Source organism: Hemibagrus wyckioides, linkage group LG11 (assembly GCF_019097595.1).
Source record: "Hemibagrus wyckioides isolate EC202008001 linkage group LG11, SWU_Hwy_1.0, whole genome shotgun sequence".
Lineage (NCBI taxonomy): Eukaryota > Metazoa > Chordata > Actinopteri > Siluriformes > Bagridae > Hemibagrus > Hemibagrus wyckioides.
Window position 1 is genome coordinate 18,302,791 of NC_080720.1, and position 17,723 is coordinate 18,320,513.

Sequence of the window (17,723 nt, forward strand, 5' to 3'; positions counted from 1 at the left end):
GAGAGAGACAGACAGACAGAAATATAGGCAGACAGACAGAGGGGATAGAGAAAGAGAGATAGACAGCTAGACAGACTGACTGACAGACAGATGAGAGACAGAGAGAGAGAGAGAGAGAGAGAGACAGAGAGGTAGACAGTTAGACAGCTAGACTAACTGACAGACAGAAAGACAGACAGACGGGGCGAGAGATAGAGAAAGAGAGAAAGAGAGAATGAAAGAAATAGACAGTTAGACAGACAGACGGGGAGAGAGAGAGGGAGAAAGAGGTAGACAGTTAGACAGACAGATAGACAAACAACAGACAGAGAGAGAGAGAGAGAGAGAGAGAGAGAGAGCGATCAAGGCTACACAAGGAATGAACTTGTCAGACTTTCGGCAGCATTAAATCTGACTGTAGCTCTTCAAAGTCTGTTACATGTTGTTCATTATATATACACAGGGTGACAAGCTGCTGTGGTTTTCCTTTACTTTATACACAATACAGACTGTGTAGTTATAGCAAAGTAATGCACTTCACACACAACCGTTACTTCTGTATAATCACACGGTCTATAATGTGTTATTCCTTAAACAACACAGCTTCATGTCATATTTTTGTGACCTTTGTGTGGAATTCAATGGAGTTGCTCTTTAAGACCAATTCAGAGTGAGATGACAGTGACGTTATCCTTCATCAAACAGTGGTTTCCATCATGTCACAAGTTCCACTTTTATACAACGACCTTAGCTGCTGCTGCTGCTGCTGGAGACACGCTGGCTTAATGCCCGCTCCTGTGAAGATGAATTACTGTCTCGACGTTTCTCGAGATGTTTTTGGGTTCCCGGCACCAAGGAAATGACCTTGCACCACTTCTCAGACTGACAGCCACTAATGAGGATATCTGGAACATCCATACATTTCTTTTCATTGTAGTCATTTGTGGGTTCGTGTAAAATGACACATGTGAATGTGTAGGCAAAACCTCATTTGGGGTGGAATTGAACCTGTTAGTGTCAGAATGAGCGGGAAAGAAAAAAGTTTGCTCTTAGAGATTATTGCTGTGTGTGTACAGCAAAAAAACAACACTGTGATCCGTACAAGCGTGTCTCATCTGATGTACTGATTTGTTTTAGGTGCCAACGAATGTAATTAAAACAGAATTCAACACTTTTGATTATGGCCCACTTCTGAAATATTTCATTAGGCTTAATAAAAAAGAAATAAAATTACAATGAATACAGTTCAAACACACGGGAAGGCAGCATCAAGTAATAATCAGTGAGAATGTATTTGTTTTATTCTTTACCTCGGAAGCAATGAGCTCCAGCCCACGACACTGTCTGTCTTTCTCTTTCTGCAGCAGGTCCCACATCTCGGGATCGTCCTGCGCCAGGCTGTCCTGTCCGGTCCAGGGCCGCTCATGATCAGGTGCCTGTGCTGCTGCAGAGTGTTGCCCTCTCAGACTCACACTCACACGCTGGCACAGAGGCTGGGGACAAGACAAAAAGATAATATAAAAAAATAATAATATTTAAAAAACCCCATTGGGAACATGTGGTCTGTTTTCAAACAGAGAGAGAGAGAGAGAGAGAGAGAGATGAACCAACGAATGAATGATTATATAAACCATTTATAAAATAAATTATTGAATTTTTTTTAGTCCACATTAACTACTAAAAGCCTCTAAACACAAACTGCTTCAATCCTTATCTTGTGGTAGACCACTAAAGTCACGTCCCTAAATGACTCACTCCACAACGCTGGGACACGCAAGAGTTTCAAGGGATATCGGATAGTGCAGGCAGAGCAGTTTTAGGGCAATTAAAATTTATTTTAAAAATTGCACATAATTATAAAGCTGACTCTATGCTTTTTGACACTGCACAATATCCTCACATCCTCATTCGTGTTTCAAACCCAGGACACACACAGATTATCCACAATATTAAAACCATTAGGTCTTCTGCCTCCAAACCAGCTCTGACCCATCAAGTCATGGACTCCACAAGATCTCTGATGGTGTGCTGTGGTATCTTGCACCAAAACAAGTCTTAAAAGTCGCTAGTTGGGGCCTCTTTGCATCAGACTTGTTTGTCCAGCACATCCCACAGAATCTAGATCAGAATGAGATCTGGGTAATCTGGAGGCCAAGTTGACACTTCAACTTATGTCTTATTCATCAAACCATTCCTGAACAACTTTTGCAGCATGGCAGGGTGAATTATCCTGCTGAAAGTGATCAGTGCCATTAGGGAATACTGTTCCCATGACGACTGCAATGTTTAGGGAAGTGGTACTTTCTAAATAACATCCACATGAATGCCAGGACCAAAGGTTTCCAAGCAGAACATTGCCCAGGGCATCACACTAGGCCATCACAATCTAGCCATCACAGTTTGGCTCTTGTCAATCACTCAGATCCTTACACTTGCCCATTTTTCCAGCTTCTAACAAATCAACTTCGAGAACTGACTGTTCACTTACTGCTTAATACATCCCACAGCTTGACAGGTGTCACTGTAACAAAATAATCGTTGTTATTCACTTCACTGGCAGCTGAAGACCTACACAATATTAGTCAGGCAGTTTGAATGTTATGGCATAACAGTGTGTATGTATATAAATCACACACCCACACACAGCTCTGAGAAACAGCTTTAAGGCTCAGTAGTACAGACATTACTAAATGAATATTAATATAATGAAAAGCAATGCTAAAATGATTCCATTTTTCAGAGCGCTGGGTATCTCAGATAAAATATAGACCAACTGCAGGGTCTTGGAACTAATCACTTTCATCTCACAGCCAATTGTGGGCCATCCCACTTTTAGCAGCGCGGCTAACACCCTAGAGTGTGGAAGAGATCACAGCTGAGCATCAGAGAGCCAAGAGCTTTATGATAAATAGGACGCAGGCTTTAGGATCGAGGCGGAATAATGTAAATGACGAAGTCATGCTGTATCAGTAATATCACAGCCAACCAGTTCTTCTGAACAGAAATAGCCTACATAACTGTGGGGCACTTCGGGGTGGAATCGGCTACTAGCATAATCCGGTATGAGAGGACACGTGATGCTTCCATACCATTTTAATTGCTTTTTCAGGCACCACTCTACAGTGATCTGCTGTTTATGTTAAGCCAGGGTTGCAGAAGTGCAAGAAAATATCACCACAACACAGCAAGAGAAGTTACAGAAAGAAATGCAGACTAAACACATTCAGTGCCATTGATCATCAACCCTTCTTAGATACGGCTCAGTTGTTATGCACACCAACCTTTTTTTGGGGGGTGGGGGAGTTTGGGGGCTTATTAACCATTTAGAGTCATTGTAGAGCTTTGGTGAAGCTAAGATCAGAGCAAGGAGTTTTTCCATTTATAATGCCTTCTGCTGTGAGACGTTATACTAGCAGTAGCTCTCCAACATCCCTATTGCCAAGTCCAATATGTAAGAAACAGGTACGATAAAAAAGGTGGGTTAATTCTATAAAAATAAAAGCTATTTGGCTGATAATCTTTTTACAGTATTAGGTGTATTATCTCAATTCCAGCACAGTTACTTTCCACCATTACCTACCTACTACCATTACTACTGAAATACAGTGTATATAAAATGGGACAAATTCTAAATGAGTGGTTTTGCTCATGCATAGGTATAGAGAGAGAGGGGGGGGGGAGGGACAGGGACAGGGAGAGAGAGAGAGAGAGAGAGAGAGAGCGAGAGAGAGAGAGAGAGACAGACAGAGAGAGACAGACAGAGAGAGAGACAGAGAGAGAGCAGATGGCTCATTGTGATTAATATTTTGGTACAGAGTTTAACCTGTACCACAAAGTCCCGCCCAACTTAACAGAAGAAAATCTAAAATCGCTGAAATGTGCAATAGTTTTTATTTCTTACTTGTACAAATAACCTAGCAGACATGTAAATCAAGATTTATAAAAATATATATTTAAAACCTGTTTGGAAAACTGACTTCCAGGTTGGGATGCTCGTTTCTGATTGGATGAGACTTCTGATCTTACAGGCCATGTTCACATCTGCCATTATGGGAGCATTCACACTGGTAGTTTAGTCAGAGAAACAGAGCATTTCATTTGAATGAAAACTTGGTAATGTGAACGGTGTCATGAGGAGCACAGCGTGGTACTGACCCTGTGACTACCTGTAGGTGCACTAGACTATAAGATGCCTTATAGAGAGTATAGCATAGCTGCGATACAGACGTGGTGCAAGTTTGCATGTTGCAGGGGCACCATGAAAACACCACACTCAGATTCGGACCACAGCAAAGGTGTGAAAACCGCCTAACATACATCCCGCGTGAACGGCTCACAATCCGAACAGCCGAGCAGTATAGCCGCTACACCTGACATTATGAATGCGTCTCGCCGATTTCATACATCATTTCCGCTGGAGGAAGACTGTCACATATATTTATTACACCAGTCTTCTGCAACATTTATTTTCGGGCAGAAAGGTCCGGCAAATCATCTCTCATGTAACTCTACAGACTGTTTCTCCCGTTTAAATCGCATGATCGAAGAAAAGTTCTAAATGAACGAAAGCAGCTATGAAGAGCAGCTGTTTAGAGCTCTGGCATTCAGTCTCACAGTGATTAAGCGTTTTCCGGTTTCCGATAATGCTGTTGATCCTGCATTGTTGTCTGGAACACGTCGAGACACATACAGTGTATAAGGACCTGTCAGAAATGCTGACCTTCTGGTGGTTTTAGGTGAAGTTACTGAGCTCTGAGCACAGAGCATAGTATCCTACACGCACATTACAGTCGTGTGAAGTACTATGCACACATGTATGAATATATACCCCTCAGATATAACATTATGACCACCTGCCTAATATTGTGTTGGTCCCCCTTTTGCTGCCAAAACAGCCCTGACCCGTCCTGCACTGTGTATTCTGACACCTTTCTATCAGAACCAGCATTAACTTCTTCAGCAATTTAAGCAACAGTAGCTTGTCTGTTGGATCAGATCACACGGGCCAGCCTTCACTCCCCATGTGCATCAGTGAGCCTTGGCCGCCCATGACCCTGTCGCTGGTTCACCACTGTTCTTTCCTTGGGCCACTTTTGATAGATACTGACCACTGCAGACCGGGAACACCCCACAAGAGCTGCAGTTTGGAGATGCTCTGATCCAGTCGTCTAGCCATCACAATTTGGCCCTTGTCAAACTCACTCAAATCCTTACTCTTGCCCATTTTTCCTGCTTCTAACATCAACTTTGAGGACAAAATGTTCACTTGCTGCCTAATATATCCCACCCACTAACAGGTGCCATGATGAGGAGATAATCAGTGTTACTCAAGTCACCTGTCATATTGTTATGCCTGATCGGTGTACACCTACTTAAGAATGTCAGTGCATTGTCAGTGTGACAACCATGAACCATCATTCAGACACTCCTATCCCTGCAATTTATACAGAAATCAATGTGCAAATCAGAATTACAATAACAGACGGATATCCGGAAATCTTATTCCGTGAGCAGAACATGTGGCAAATCTTTCCAGATGTGCAGTTGGTAAAAAATGACTGAAAAGATGAATTTGGAAGGAGCTGAAATCTCAGAGAAACACTAGTAATAATTACATTAGCGCACCTCCCCGTGTACAGCCGCTCTGACTGCAGTTTAAATCACCCTCTCAGTATCCTCTCCCTTCTGCTGGCAGTTTCCTCTCTCCCATATCATTACTTCCACTCATTTGCATTCTTTGGTGCTTTATGAAAAAGAAATTGCTTAAAAACTTCAAAACGGTTCACTATTTCAGTAGCAGCTTTCTTTGGAATGATGTTCTTCCGGGGGAAAATTTCCGAGCCGATGTTAGCGCATAATAAACACGCTGACAAAAACATCATAACTAACAGTAATAAAGATAATGGAGCTGCTGCCCATCCTTTTTCCAATTCACCAAAGCGCCACGCTGCACGGGAGGCCAGGAGCGTGATGAACTGCTTCATTTAAAAAACGTTATTAAAAAACAATTAGCCCAATGATGTGGGAGCATTAGGAGACGATGTATGAGACCGGCTTCGCTTAACGGGTGGACAACTCCTGGTCACTTCATCAGGAGCCATCTTATGCTGTAAAGCAGACACCTACGGTGCCTTAGGGATATGATGGGTAAATGGTGTAAGTGGGGAAATCGGGTGAGTAAATAAATAACGCTAATGAGCATCATAATAGTCCTTGGGGAACTGGACATAATGGATAAAGTGTTTATTACTTCAGCTGAAGCAGAAGGGCAAATCAGGTAAGGTTCAGAAAATATCACAGGTTAGAGCGATAACAAGAATGTGATTGGAAAATGTTAACTACGTACATGATTGTTGGCTGAGATCAGAATTGCTACTTGGAAGTGAAAAGGTCTATGATAGGAGGGGGTCTGTAATTTACTACGAATGATCAACTATTAAAAAAATAAGCATAGACACTCCCAGGCCACTTTAATAGGAACACTGGTTCCTCATTCATGCGGTTATTGCGGGCAGCCAATCATGTGGCAGCACAGGAAATCACACAGATGCGGGTCAAGAGCTCCAGTTTATTTTCAGAAACTGCACGTTTTTAAGCGCAGCAGTCTGGATAGTTTACACAGGAGGGCGGCAAAGGAAAAAAACCCTGAAACAAACAAAAATTACTGTGAAGAGAGGTTCTGTTGGAGAAACTGTGCTGGAGGTGACAAAGGCCAGAGAAGAATTGCAGGAGCAGAAAAGCAGCTCAAAAAATGCACAACACTTTATAATGTAAGGAGGATGAGCTACCCAACAGCAGGTATCAATCCTGTCAGCCAAGAAGAGGAGACTAGTGTGCACAGACTCGCCCAAAATCAACACCACCACTGTCTGGTCTTTCACACATCCTGTCTGATATCACTGACTGCGTGAATGTGGAAAAACGAGTGCATATCATCTCTGTTAACGAAAAGTTTTCATTAATACCGGTGTTCACATTACTGTCGAGTTTCACAAGAGGAGCCGTGTTCACATTAGCTCTAGAGAATGTAATGTCTGGGATAAATGGCAAAGTGTTAAATAACCAAAACACTATGCTTATAGCTGCTTGTTATTGGGGTCTTTTTGTAGCATCATGGCATTAGAAGCATAGCCTCTGCTAGCTTTAGTTAGCTGTAATTGGCACCATAATACACTATATTGCCAAAAGTATTCGCTCACCCATCCAAATAATCAGAATCAGGTGTTCCAATCACTTCCATGGCCACAGGTGTATAAAATCAAGCACCTAGGCATGCAGACTGTTTTTACAAACATTTGTGAAAGAATGGGTCGCTCTCAGGAGCTCAATGAATTCCAGCGTGGAACTGTGATAGGATGCCACCTGTGCAACAAATCCAGTCGTGAAATTTCCTCGCTCCTAAATATTCCACAGTCAACTGTCAGCTGTATTATAAGAACGTGGAAGTGTTTGGGAACGACAGCAACTCAGCCACGAAGTGGTAGGCCACGTAAACTGACGGAGCGGGGTCAGCGGATGCTGAGGTGCATAGTGCGAAGAGGTCGCCAACTTTCTGCAGAGTCAATCGCTACAGACCTCCAAACTTCATGTGGCCTTCAGATTAGCTCAAGAACAGTGCGCAGAGAGCTTCATGGAATGGGTTTCCATGGCCGAGCAGCTGCATCCAAGCCATACATCACCAAGTGCAATGCAAAGCGTTGGATGCAGTGGTGTAAAGCACGCCACCACTGGACTCTAGAGCAGTGGAGACGCGTTCTCTGGAGTGACGAATCGCGCTTCTCCATCTGGCAATCTGATGGACAAGTCTGGGTTTGGTGGTTGCCAGGAGAACGGTACTTGTCTGACTGCATTGTGCCAAGTGTAAAGTTTGGTGGAGGGGGGATTATGGTGTGGGGTTGTTTTTCAGGAGCTGGGCTTGGCCCCTTAGTTCCAGTGAAAGGAACTCTGAATGCTTCAGCATACCAAGACATTTTGGACAATTCCATGCTCCCAATTTTGTGGGAACAGTTTGGAGCTGGCCCCTTCCTCTTCCAACATGACTGTGCACCAGTGACCAAAGCAAGGTCCATAAAGACATGAATGACAGAGTCTGGTGCGGATGAACTTGACTGGCCTGCACAGAGTCCTGACCTCAACCCGATAGAACACCTTTGGGATGAATTAGAGTGGAGACTGAGAGCCAGGCCTTCTCGTCCAACATCAGTGTGTGACCTCACAAATGCGCTTCTGGAAGAATGGTCAAAAATTCCCATAAACACACTCCTAAACCTTGTGGACTGCCTTCCCAGAAGAGTTGAAGCTGTTATAGCTGCAAAGGGTGGACCGACGTCATATTGAACCCTATGGATTAGGAATGGGATGTCACTTAAGTTCATATGCGAGTCAAGGCAGGTGAGCAAATACTTTTGGCAATATAGTGTACATGTTGGATGAAAGTTTTCTTAGATTAGTTTTAATGCATAACTAAAGTCAGAACTTTTACACGACAAAAATCTGGAGGCTTATATCCAGAGCTGTTTGTTTTGAACACAGTGGATATGTATTATTAAGTATACTAGGAAATGTTATGGGATATTAGCTTGGTTAACAGTTTTTAGAACTAGCTAAACCACTAGCAGAGTCAGGCGGACTTTCTGCCCTGAAAATGTAATTGAAGTTGAATGGAAGTGAAGCTGGCTGTTTAAAGCTCAAGAGCAGAGGTGTGGAGAGAGTGTGTACAGGAGTGGAAAAATTCCATCAGTTTGATTTGAGGCACTGAATCATTTACACGTTTACTGCGACACTGACAGACGTGCTAAGAGAGACAGATGCCATGACATGCTAATGAGGGTGCTCCTGTACCCACATTTCTCACATACACACAAACACACACAGAGACACAAGCACACACACACAGAGACGCAGACACAGGGACGCAGAGACACAGAATCACACACAGACACACACACACAGAGATGAACACAGAGACACAGAAACACACACACATGCACACAGAGACAAACAAAACTGTCACAAAATGTGCAAAATTGCATGTGGTGTTTTCACTGTCTTTTAAACAGCTTTAAGACTTAAGCAAAGACACACACACACGCGCACACACACACACACACACATGTTCCTGTCCTCCGCTGCAGAAAGGACTGAGGTGAGCAGGAGCTGCACTGGCACAGTAATACAGAGAGAAGTGGTTCAGCTCCTCTGGATTTCTGTCAGCAGCAGCACCCTGTGCCAGCACACCCGCTGAATGTGTCTGCCTGTCTCTCATGGGCCACCTCGTCCACACACACACAAACACACACTCACACACACGCAGCACAGGTCATTACTCTCTGACAGGACTTGTCCTTTGCTGTCTGCTCTTCCAGTGGGGACAGAGAGCCATTGTGATACAGTGGGAGGTGGAGTAATGTTGAAGTGTAAGTGTGTGTGTGTGTGTGTACATGCACAAACACCATGCGAGTTAAGACTAGCTGTAAGCACTAAGATGTCCCACAGAAGCTTTTGAACTGTCTGTGCATCAGCTTGAGTCACTCACACACAAAGTTGTATTATCTATAGTTACAATTACACATGCAATCAGACAGACACGCACACACACAGAGACAGAGACACACAGAGACAGACAGACAGACACACACACACACCCCTCTCTGTAGGGCATGATCAACATTTGCGGCATGTATTTAAATATTCTTGAAATGAGAGAAAAGATGAAAATACTTCATGTATTCACTGTAATTTTCAGCTGAAGTCTTAAGGAATGAATCTGTCATGGAACTGGAGCGACAGTGAGAGAGTGAAAGAGAGAGAGGGAGGGAGAAAAAGAGAGAGAGAGAGAGAGCGGGAGGAAGAGAGAGAGAGGGAGGGAGGGAGAGAGAGACGGAGAGAGAGAGAGAGAAAGAGAGAGAGAGGGAGGGAGGGAGGGAAAAAAAGAAAGAGAGAGAGAGAGTGAGAGGGAGGGAAAGAAAGAGAGAGAGAGAGAGAGAGAGAGAGAGAGAGCAGGCTCTGAAGGTGAACTCTGAAGTGAGAACTTTGTACCGGGCATCAGACAAGTTCAAACACACACACACACACACACACACACTCTTATCTGGCAGGACTGATGCCATGTCTACACACACTTGTCATTTTGCCAGTTCACATCTGTTCTTCCAGAGTCACAGAGCAGGAGCCAAAAGAAACGGACAAAAGTCATTTCATTTGACTTATTATTTTTTGTTTCTATTTCTTGTTTTTCAAGGGCAGGAGTCAATTTTACAGATGACTACTGTCCATCAAGCCTTCGCCGGATGACAATCAGCTTTGTAACACGGGGTGAAGGAGGAAGTGCACTGGACGAGGGATAGAGCATGCTGAAGAGTGTCAGCAAACGGAGAATCAGTCAGAGTGACACATGCTCTTTTCTTTCCCTGTCAGGGACTAATAGGAGAGCAGCCGTTACAAATTACCCGCCGATTTGGCGGAGGATGACACGGACCAGGGCAGAGAGAGGGAGAGAGAGCGAGAGAGAGAGAGAGAGAGAGAGAGAGAGAGAGCGAGAGCGAGTGTGAGATGGAGAGTGAGACAGAGATAGAAAGGTGGAAGAGAGCTTTGCTCCTCTAGCCTTCGGCTCTCCCTGCGTGACACAGAACAATCAAGAGGGTGGAAAGCCAATTTCCTGCAGAGACTGGGGAACATTATCGCCATAATCCTGGAGATGGAGTCGAATACGAGCAGTGATACTGGAACGCGTCAGTCTCTGTCAGCCCGTGTTCACTGGTGCATGATGGGGCACATCTGGTGTCGCTGAGGTGAAGACCGAGCTCACCGGCACTGAAACGGCTCCTCTTCTCGCCGGCCGTTTCGGAGCCGAGGAACATGAAGAAATCTTTTTAATATGCATCTGGAGTAACTCTGCATTTTTGAGTGCGCACTCAATCAGGTCTGGATTTGACAGCGGTGTGATGCCAGCGCTAACACGGGCAGCTGGAGCATTCCCCTCCCAAACCTGACACTGCTGCAAATCTGGGGCTTCTGCAGAGCGTGCCTAAAAATAAACATGAAACCATTCAAATATATAAGCTAATCAATTATTAAGTGACCTTCAGACTGATCCGAAAGTGAGGCTTTAGCTCACAACAAACAGTTTTGCAGAAACCGATAAAGATGTCAGGATTAAAAGTAAACAAATATTAACCAGATAAGAAGCAAAGGCCAGTTAATTCTGAATAACTTCCTGTGCGTCAGGAACGTTCAGGTCCGTCTCCTCTGACCCCAGCGGAGGGCGTGCCACCGAAGCATCGCTTTCATTGGTGGACAACGGAGGTGAGCTTTGGCTCTCCTGAAATCTGCATTACACAAGCAGAAGTTAATTATTAAGTCAAATGATTAAGCAGAGACCACGAGTTGTCAGCTGGATTGGAGAAAGAAACAAAGCAAGAGATAAATTAATCAAGTGTGTATTATAAGGGTCTTGTTGTTCACTGCATCTCGCTGAGTCTGGCTGAGGAACGAAAGCTTTAACTTGGCAAAATGACCCATTGCCTCAAAGCTACTGAAACACGACCAGCATCATCACTGCAGTCAAGTGGCCTGACCTCATTTTTAAAATCCTTTATTCCACCTCGGATATCTGAGGAAACAAACACGAGCTTGCCGATCCAGTTAGTCTGCAGATATCAGCCCTAGGGTCTGCGTGCATTTTTCTGCCGTGGCCTGCTCGTGCTGCAAGAAGCTGAAAAACAATTGATTTTGGGAGTCAAATAAGCCATTTTTCTAACCTGAGACTGAACTGGGACACTGTTTTCTTAAATGAACAAAAGCAACAAGGACAGAAAAAAAAGAAGATAAAAACATAAAAGGGGCGCAAGGAAAAGCAATGCTCGCTTAGAGCCATTAATACTGCAGCTCGACAGCATAAGGCCTCTGACTCAAGATTCTGGGTTGGAGATACGAGTGGAGAATCTTCAGCTAATTCAATTACAATTCAGAGGAATCAAATGCATTTCAATTCGAATTTTAGACATGTGGATTCTTTTCTCCTTAACAAGAAGCAACATCCATGAATCGCAGGTTATTGCTACAAGACCCCCATTCTCCCAAACTCCACGCCTCCTAGCGCCGAGTTGCTGTATAAAGCAAACACAGAGTGAATGTGGTATATTATACACCAATCAGGCATAACATTATGACCATCTGCCTAATATTATGACATTCCCCCTTTTGCTGCCCCATCATGCACTGTGTATTCTGACACCTTTCTATCAGAACCAGCATTAACTTCTTCAGCAATATGAGCAACAGTAGCTCATCTGTTGGATCTGATCACACGGGCCAGCCTTCACTCCCCACGTGCATCAGTGAGCCTTGGCCGTCCATCATGACCCTGTCTGTGGTTCACCACTGTTCCTTCCCTGGACCACTTTTGATAGATACTGACCACTGCAGACCGGGAACACCCCACAAGAGCTGCAGTTTTGGAGATGCTCTGATCCAGTCGTCTAGTCATCACAATTTGGCCCTTGTCAAACTCACTCAAATCCTTACACTTGCCCATTTTTCCTGCTTCTAACACATCAACTTTGAGGACAAAATGTTCACTTGCTGCCTAATATATCTCACCCACTAACAGGTGCCATGATGAGGAGATCATCAGTCTTATTCACTTCACCTGTCATAATGTTATGGCTGATCGGTGCACCTTGTCTGTGTTTAGGCGTATAGCAGAAAATGAAAGCTTTGCTGTTGTTTTTCCCTCCGACTAAAGACAGGAGACAGATCTTTAGCAATAAATACTGTGATTGATCTAGTTATCTTTTCTACCTCATCAGTGTTGGGGCCAATTTTGATATGCAAGCGCGCTCAAAGGTTCTCTGATAAACTGCGACAGTTTTTTCTGCTAACACAAGCTTCCACTGGAAACACCTCACAGTGGTTCTCATAATAGTTTTGTACCAAATAAAAGAAAGCACTGTAATACACTGATAATTATTAAACGAATATTTTCCTCACTCCTAGTATACAGAGACATCAGACTAAATTCTACATCAATTATGCTTCCCTCTATCAAACTGAAGAGATTTCATCAAAGCTTGAGAAAATCAAGATCAGTGAATGGATCCTGAAACGCAGGATGAGCTGCTATAAAGAGGCTAGTCTTTATAGTCATTATGTCTCCATCTCTTTCAAGGAAAAGGGGGATGAAGCAAGGCTTGATTTGTTTGGCGTTCACAATTATTTGCTGTTAAACTTTGACCCTACGCCAAATCTGTCTCAAAGCATCAAAGATCTAAAGGATTGTGTTCAGCATCTTGATCAAGTTAAGAGTGATTGGTATGGTGCCTGGCTGGGTTCCTGGTGGCAATATGGCCGTGAAATCCTACTGTGTTTCATTGTTTCATGGTTGTCTTTGTCATCCTCCTGTCGGCTTGTTATGATTCGCTGTTGTTGCCTGTATGTCTGAACAGACTCAGGTAGCAGATACTGCAGTTATGTTGGCTCCTATTAGGCTTAATGCCTGCATCTGATGTGACATTGCTATCTGATGCTTGGTTGGTGGCCAGAAGGGTAGGATCTATTCCTATTGTTGGATTTGTAGAAGGATAATTGTGATGTTTTTGTCATTGCTCATGCTTTTTAGTTATTGCAGCCTTATATTATCACTACAGACTTCAGTGTGTTGGACGTATACCTCAGTGTAAACGTTGACTGTTTACCTCCTCGTGTAGACTAAGGATTTCTTCAGCTGTCTTTGTGCAAAATAAACCCTCTCTGTATCTGTACCCTAGCTCTTACTGTCCTGATCTTACCTCATCATACTTCAGGTGAAACTGAAGTGTTTTTAATGGACCAGAAACAAAGCGGATCGTTTTATTTATTTATTTATTTTGTATAACATTCGCAGGACCAATAAGAACAGCACCACCAATGAATTAAATTGTAATAATAATAATAATAATAATTATTATTATTATTATTATTGTTATTATTATAAAAATACACATACTGGTCTGGGGCAGAGGCTTAGGCTGATTTCATTTCAGCCCAAACTGCTCACACATGACCTGGAGCCAGTTTCTATAAGCCGGTGTTTGCTAAGAAATCACAGCGAGTGTAATAAACATGAACAAGAAGGATTACTTCAGGCTTTCATTTGCCAAAATGCCTACTGAGTAGAAAGCAAAGAGACTTAAAAAGATGAAGTGTCCAATTACACAATACACAAAGTGACGAATGACAGAAGTGTATGTTTTTATGATGCTTAATGCTGGTCAGTTGTAAGCAAAGCTCTTCTGTGTTCATGTTCTCTGTGCTGGACAATAGCAGAGATACTCAAACTGTGTATAATGCAGTAGCGCTGATGATCAACACGTGTCAAGTGAAAACATTCTAGGTGTGGAAAGCAAGCATGAGCTGTGTGATCTGATTAAGACAGAAAAGGAAAGCCACGCTGCGTCAGAAAAAGAGGTTTTGTTCCTCTGCTCTGAAGTCGTATAGGACACAAAATAGACATAATGGAAAGATATTTTGGTCGGTTGTAAAGCTGCAGACGGCATGCCTTCCCACATGTAGCTCATCCAGCTTAATAGCTATCGCGGATCTATCGCCGGTTCCCGATATTATCCTCAATCACCTCAAGCCTAATGCAGTTTTCCAGTATAAATGAGTTTTCTAACACTTCTGCAAGGTAATTGCATGCAGGCTACAGACATGGTGGGTAGAGATTAGATACAAAAACACTGGAGTTTTCATTTAAGACATTTACGCAGACATCTCTCAGGTGTCTGTTACACACACAGCCTTTAAACAGCCTCTTCATAACAGTTCTCGCAGAGAAAAGCAGACGAGAGTTTCGGTGACTGATGGAGAGAGAGACGAGTCCCAGAAACATGATCAGTGGAACCACAGACAATGTGCTTAATACTCAGTGTAATCAAACGCTGGTTCGGGACCACAAACTGCATTTTACGTCTGTCTTGAACCTTTCAGGCGAAAATGTGAAGGAGCGAGGCTCAAAAAGTGGTGACATTCCTCCAATGATGCACAACAGCTGCAAATGTGTTGAAAACCAAGCAGGAGATGCTAAAATTAACCATCCATGCAGTAATTTGATTCACAAGCCTGGAGCAGTGGAGCTGAGATTTACATCACCTCACTCACCTCGAAGAAGCACCAGAGAGAAAACCTACAGTCATTAAAACAGTGTGATGGCAATGATGTATTATACTGACGTATATAATAATAATAATAATAATAATAATAATAATAACAACTATTAATAGTCAATAATAATAATAGCAATAATAATGTACTGTTATTTATTTTTAATGCAATTCCCTGGATCCTGCACTCTCATCGCCGTGGCCTGGGTTTGATTCCTGGGCAGAGAACCAACCCAGCCACTGAGGGGTTAAACGAGGGTCCCAAGCCCGGCTGAAATGGGAGGGATGTGTCAGGAAGGGCATCTGGTGTAAAACCTGTGCCAAATCAAATATGTGGACCAGGTGATCTGCTGTGGCGACACCAAACAGGAAGCAGCCGAAAAATGATTTGCTTATTTTAAATAATAATAAGTACTGAAATAAACAAATAACAGCACATTATTATTATTATTATTATTATTATTATTATTATGGTACTCATGCTGTTTGCATAATGGCATAATTAATGCTAAATAAAGTAATGAAAAGGTACATCCTTTGCACAGCACATTACTACATAAAACCAAGACAAAAACAAACTACAAGAAGAAATTATTATTTGCGTGTCCGTATATTGAGCAGGATTTAGAAAATCTGTAGTATAAAAGTTCCTGTGCAGGGCAACTTTCTCTGTCAGTGTTCAGCAGAGTGAAGTGTGACTTCTGACCATTCACAAACTCGCTGTGAAGAGGATTTAGTTAAAGTTTGGTGAACTCTGACATGTGAATATCACAATGAAGCATTCGAATGATACAAGATCGACGCCTCTCCAGTTAAAGATAATAATAATAATAATAATAATGATAATAATAATAATAATAATAATAATAATAATACTACATTATTATTATTATTGTTACTTTATTCATCCCAGAACAGGGAAATTTGCATTGTTACAGCGGTATAGAGACAGAAAGAAAAAAATCTATATAAACACACAATACTTATAGGACTTCAAGTGTTCCTAAATTATTGAACTATACCCATAGGTAGTTTGTTTATTATTGTTGTTACTGTGTTACCTTGTAATTTTGTAACTGAACAAAAACAAACAAAGCAAAAAGCACTGGTCTGGATGGCTGCCTCACAGCTCCAGGGTCACTGATTAGATGCTGAGCTTGTGTTATGGTCTGTGTGGAGTTTCTATCCATGTGCAATAGAAATGATCAGAACACAGCACGAAGCTGAGAGTAACAAGCTAACACTGGGGAAGCTAGCTAAAATCTTATCTCTGTGTCTGAAATCACTGTCACTTACTGTTTGCTCTAGAAAGACTGCATTATGTAAGGAGAGCACCATCACAGACACCAGACTGACTGCTTGAGACATCGGCTTGATCCACTGTTACAAACAACCTAGAAAGCTAAAAAAAAAAACCTAAATAGATATACAACAATAATACAACAACAACCAAAATGTGTCGTCTTGAGTGATCATTAAACATCTTGATATCCACTACAGAGTCATGACCAGCACATGTTAAGCCTGTATTGCTCTGTATTGTGTTACACTGTGTGTACATGTAGTGTACTTTGACTGGACAACAGGTTTATAGTGAAACTATTTGTAGTGCGCTACAAAGGGAATATGTCAAAACATTACAAGATCCAAAAAACTCAATGTCCAAACTAATTTACTGTGTTAATTACACAGCACATGTCATGAGGATAAAGTCAGTCAGCTGAAGAGGAAAAAAAAAAAAAAAAAAAAAAACCACATCTCATACAATGCCTGCAACCTGCAACTATTCCAAGTCATGCAGATAATCTTGGTACAACTTTGTGGGAACAGTTTGGGGATGGCTTCTTCCTGTTCCAACATGACTGCATACCAGTGCACAACACAAGGTCCATAAAGACATGGATGAGTGAGTTTGGTGTGGAGGAACTTGACTGGCCTGCACAGAGTCCTGACCTCAATCTGATAGAACACACAACCCCATAAACACACTCCTAGACCTTGTGGAAAGCCTTCCAAGAAGAGTTGAAGCTGTTATAGCTGCAAAGGGTGGGCCAACTCCATATTACATTCATGTGCATGTAAAGGCAGATGTCCCAGTTTAGGCCTGGCTCACAGTCTCCACCCTAATTCATCCCAAAGGTATTCTATCAGATTGAGGTCAGGCCAGTCAAGTTACTCCACACCAAAGTCGCTCATGCATGTCTTTAGATTAGATTAGATTAGATTCAACATTATTGTCACCGCACATGTGGGTACAAGGCAACAAAATACAGTTAGCATCTAACCAGAAGTGCATTTTCGCAGTGCAAATAATTAGCATATATAATCAGTATATAAACAAATATAAATAAAATGCATATATAAACAATATATAAAAATATATAGATATGGAGCTTTATGGACCTTGCTTTGTGCACTAGTGCAGTCATGTTGGAAGAGGAAGGGGTCATCCCCAAACTGTTCCCACAAAATTATCCAAAATGTCTTGGTATGCTGAAGTATTAAAAGTTCCTTTCATTGGAACTAAGGGGTCAAGCCCAACCCCTGAAAAACAATGATTTGGAGGGGTGTCCCAAAACGTTTGGCACTGTACTGACTTTCTAT

At 42.4% G+C, this 17,723-nt stretch overlaps 1 protein-coding gene across 3 annotated transcripts in view; it reads right to left on the reverse strand.

Annotated features, from left to right (window-relative positions):
- Positions 1–17,723, reverse strand: part of shmt2 (serine hydroxymethyltransferase 2 (mitochondrial)) — a 35,872-nt gene that overhangs the window by 14,994 nt on the left and 3,155 nt on the right. For 2 of the 3 annotated variants that reach the window (XM_058403250.1, XM_058403251.1), the window contains exon 2: positions 1,290–1,472. In XM_058403250.1, the coding sequence (XP_058259233.1) occupies positions 1,290–1,472 (183 nt within the window). Of the gene's footprint in view, positions 1–1,289; positions 1,473–16,415; positions 16,503–17,723 lie in introns of those variants that run through there. The other variant, XM_058403249.1, reaches the window with a different exon arrangement.